Genomic DNA, 3,064 nt, shown 5'->3' on the forward strand with positions numbered 1-3,064 from the left:
ACATTTGAGCTGCTCCATGGCTGGTGAAATGTGTGTGATCATAGAAGTATATGATTATGTCTCTGTAGCCAAGTACAGAATTATTACATCAATTAACACCTGAGGAGGACCCCAACAGATTTTAGCAGATGATGCAATCTTTTTGCACCTAGTTACAGTAACAGAACCAGATGCTTCTCTGATTCGCTAAGATTGTGGGGGATGGCCTCAAGTCTAGGGGTGCTGAATGGCCAGCTGTAAGGTAGTTCCATATGTGTTCCACCTAATATGCTTTGTTGTTATTAGTTGCCTTCCAGTCACCCTCGACTCATGATGATCCTGTGAATGAGACAACTGCATGACGCCCTGTTGTCAGCCTCTCTGCTCAGGCCCTGCAGGCCCAGGTCCATGGTCTCCCTGATTGATTCTAATAATTTGGCATATGGTCTTCCTTTTTTTCTACTGTACCTCCACCTTTCCTAGCATTATTGTCTTTTCCAGTGACTCATGCATTTTCATGATGTGGCCAAAGTACAACAACCTCAATTTAATTACCTTAGCTTCCAGGGAGAGTTCAGGCTTGATCTGTTCTAGGATCCATACACAATTTCTGCCACTGAATGTGCTGCTACAGAACAAAGCATGTGTGTACACACACTCAAGGAACATACAGAGGTGGGTTGTAGCTATGCACACTGGGCATGCACATTTTAGTCAAATACCTCTGTGAAGAGATTCCATTCCACCACTGAAAAATTCCTGTGGATATTCTTGTCTCATCTGGCCAGTCACTGTAACTGCCATAGCTCAATGCTATGGAATCCTGGGATTTGTAGTTTGGTGAGATATTCAGCCGGATCTGTTGGGGTTCTGGTGCCTAACCAAATCCCAGGATTCTGTAGGACAGTGTCATGGCATTTAAACTGGTATCAAGGTGCTCTCATTCTGTTATGTGCATGCAGCTATAGCCATATTAGTCGGTATGCAAAGGGATCTGGTAGCATCTTTGGGACCAAGTGTGCAAAAAAAAGTTGTAGTATAACTTTTCCTAGACTTTGGTCTCCACACATCTGAGGAAATGACCCTAAGTCTATGAAAGCTTATGATACAACTTCTTTTGCACGGTTAGTCTCAAAGTTGCTACAAGACCACTTTGTTATTATTATACTTTATTTATACAGCACTGTAGATTTACACTTATGCTGTAGATTTACATCAAACTATGGATGAGTGTGGAGACCAGGGTCCAAATCCTGGCTCAGCCATTAAAACTCACTGGGTGACCTTGGGGAAGTCACACTTTCTCAGTCTCAGAGGATGGTATGTAATGGCAAACCCTCTCTGAAGCAACTTGCCAAGGAAACACCATGGTAAGTGGCATCACCATAAATCACTATGGGCAAGCAATTCCCAATGTTTCCCTATGGGTAAGTAATCCCTATGTTTCCCTATGGGCAAGTAATCCCCATGATTCTCTATGGGCAAATATGGTTTCCCTATGGGCAAGTACTGTCCTTTGTTTTACTACATCCCAGCATCTAGAGGTGTCACTTAGAGAGGGATAGCTATAAGCAATAGAATGGTAAACTGGGCCTTATGCAGAATATATGTCCAGGGTTGAATGTGAAGCCCAGCCTGCTGTTGTTCTAATATTATACAAATTACTGTCTGGACACAGGTTGGATCTTGCAGGCTCTGGAAAGAATCCCCCTGTGAGTCTTTGGCTGAATAATGTCTGTTTTCCTTTCCTACCACATGGGCCTCAGTTTCCAGTTCTTTGCACCCCTTACCTGCAACACAGGAAGAGCATGACCTATGTGTAAAGTCAACCTCTCATGTTGACAGTATCAGAGTGTGCCTCTTCAGGCAGGACCTTTCCTCTGCTGTGCTCTTCTTTACAACATGGAGCTTATTACAGATTCCTTTGTCTCTAGCTGCCTGACGTGAAGAAAATAAAAGCTATCGGAGAACTATCAATCCCTGCTTCTTATCCAGGCTCCAAATGGAGGGCTTTTTGGCGTCCCTCCTGGGCAGAGGGCTGGAAAAGGAGGACCCAGCCTGCCCACACCCTGCCCCCCCTTACCTGGTAGTGGCCCTGCACCTCTTCCAGCTGCACCACTTGGTGGAACTCATGCTCCTTGGCTTTGCTGCAAACCCAGCAGAGAGAGGTCTGGTCCTCTCTGCAGAAGAGATGGAGGGGCGCCTGGTGCTGGGAACACCTGCCCCTCTGGGCTTGCTCTGCTTCTCTCCTTTGGGCCTCTTCTTCTTGCAGCCTCTGGGCGATGCCCACGATGCTGGCCAAGGGCCAGTTGGGGCTGAAGTGCCCCTTGGGGGGCTGGCTGCCAGGTTTCTTCTTGCACCGAGGGCAAGCAGAGGAGATGGAGGCCCACTGGGTCAGGCAGGGGCGGCAGAAAGTGTGGCCACATTGGGCCAAGATGACTGGCTCCTGGAAGAAGTGGAGGCAGATGGGGCAAGTGGCTTCTTCACACAGCTCCCTCAGGGGGTCCCTGGACGCCATGATGGCGGCTCTTGGGGCTAAGGGGTCTCCCTCCTTGCCCCCCACAGAAAGAGAGTTCCAGGGGACCCTCTTTTTGTCCTTCTTCCCACTTGAGGGGAGAAAAAAGCTAGAGCAATTGTTGTTGCACCTCTTTCAGTTTCCTTTTCCCAGGCCAAAAAGGGAAGTAGAAACTGTTTTAACAAGAGAGAAGGGAGGGACTGAGAAGAGGGAGGGCAACTTTTGTTCCTCTTCTTGTTCTTTCTTTCTTTCTTTCTTTCCAATACATGTTTATTGCGTTTCAAAAACAGACACGGTTAATCCTTCAAAGAAAAATGTCAAGAAAGAAACATACACATCCACAGGCCCACAAATCATTTGGTTCTCTGGGGCCTCATTCCCACTTGCAGATCATGGGTTCTTGCATCCGCAGGATCGAACCATCCATGGGGATTGAAAACATCCCCAAAAAGCAAAAGCCCCCCAAAACCAAAGCTTGATTATGTTGTTTGTTTTATACAGTATTAGGGATATCATTTTACTACACCAATGTCTATTATGGAGACTTGAGTATCCATGGATTTTGGTGTC

At 46.6% G+C, this 3,064-nt stretch overlaps 1 protein-coding gene across 1 annotated transcript in view; it reads right to left on the reverse strand.

The window, feature by feature from the left end:
• Positions 1–2,640, reverse strand: part of LOC121921072 (zinc finger protein RFP-like) — a 17,697-nt gene extending 15,057 nt beyond the window's left edge. Inside the window, exon 1 of the mRNA XM_042448556.1 lies at positions 2,063–2,640. Within this exon, the coding sequence (XP_042304490.1) occupies positions 2,063–2,497 (435 nt within the window). The 5' untranslated portion in view covers positions 2,498–2,640. The remainder of the gene's footprint in view (positions 1–2,062) is intronic.
• Between the last annotated feature and the right edge of the window lie 424 nt (positions 2,641–3,064).

The sequence above is a fragment of the Sceloporus undulatus genome, chromosome 2, assembly GCF_019175285.1.
Source record: "Sceloporus undulatus isolate JIND9_A2432 ecotype Alabama chromosome 2, SceUnd_v1.1, whole genome shotgun sequence".
NCBI lineage: Eukaryota > Metazoa > Chordata > Lepidosauria > Squamata > Phrynosomatidae > Sceloporus > Sceloporus undulatus.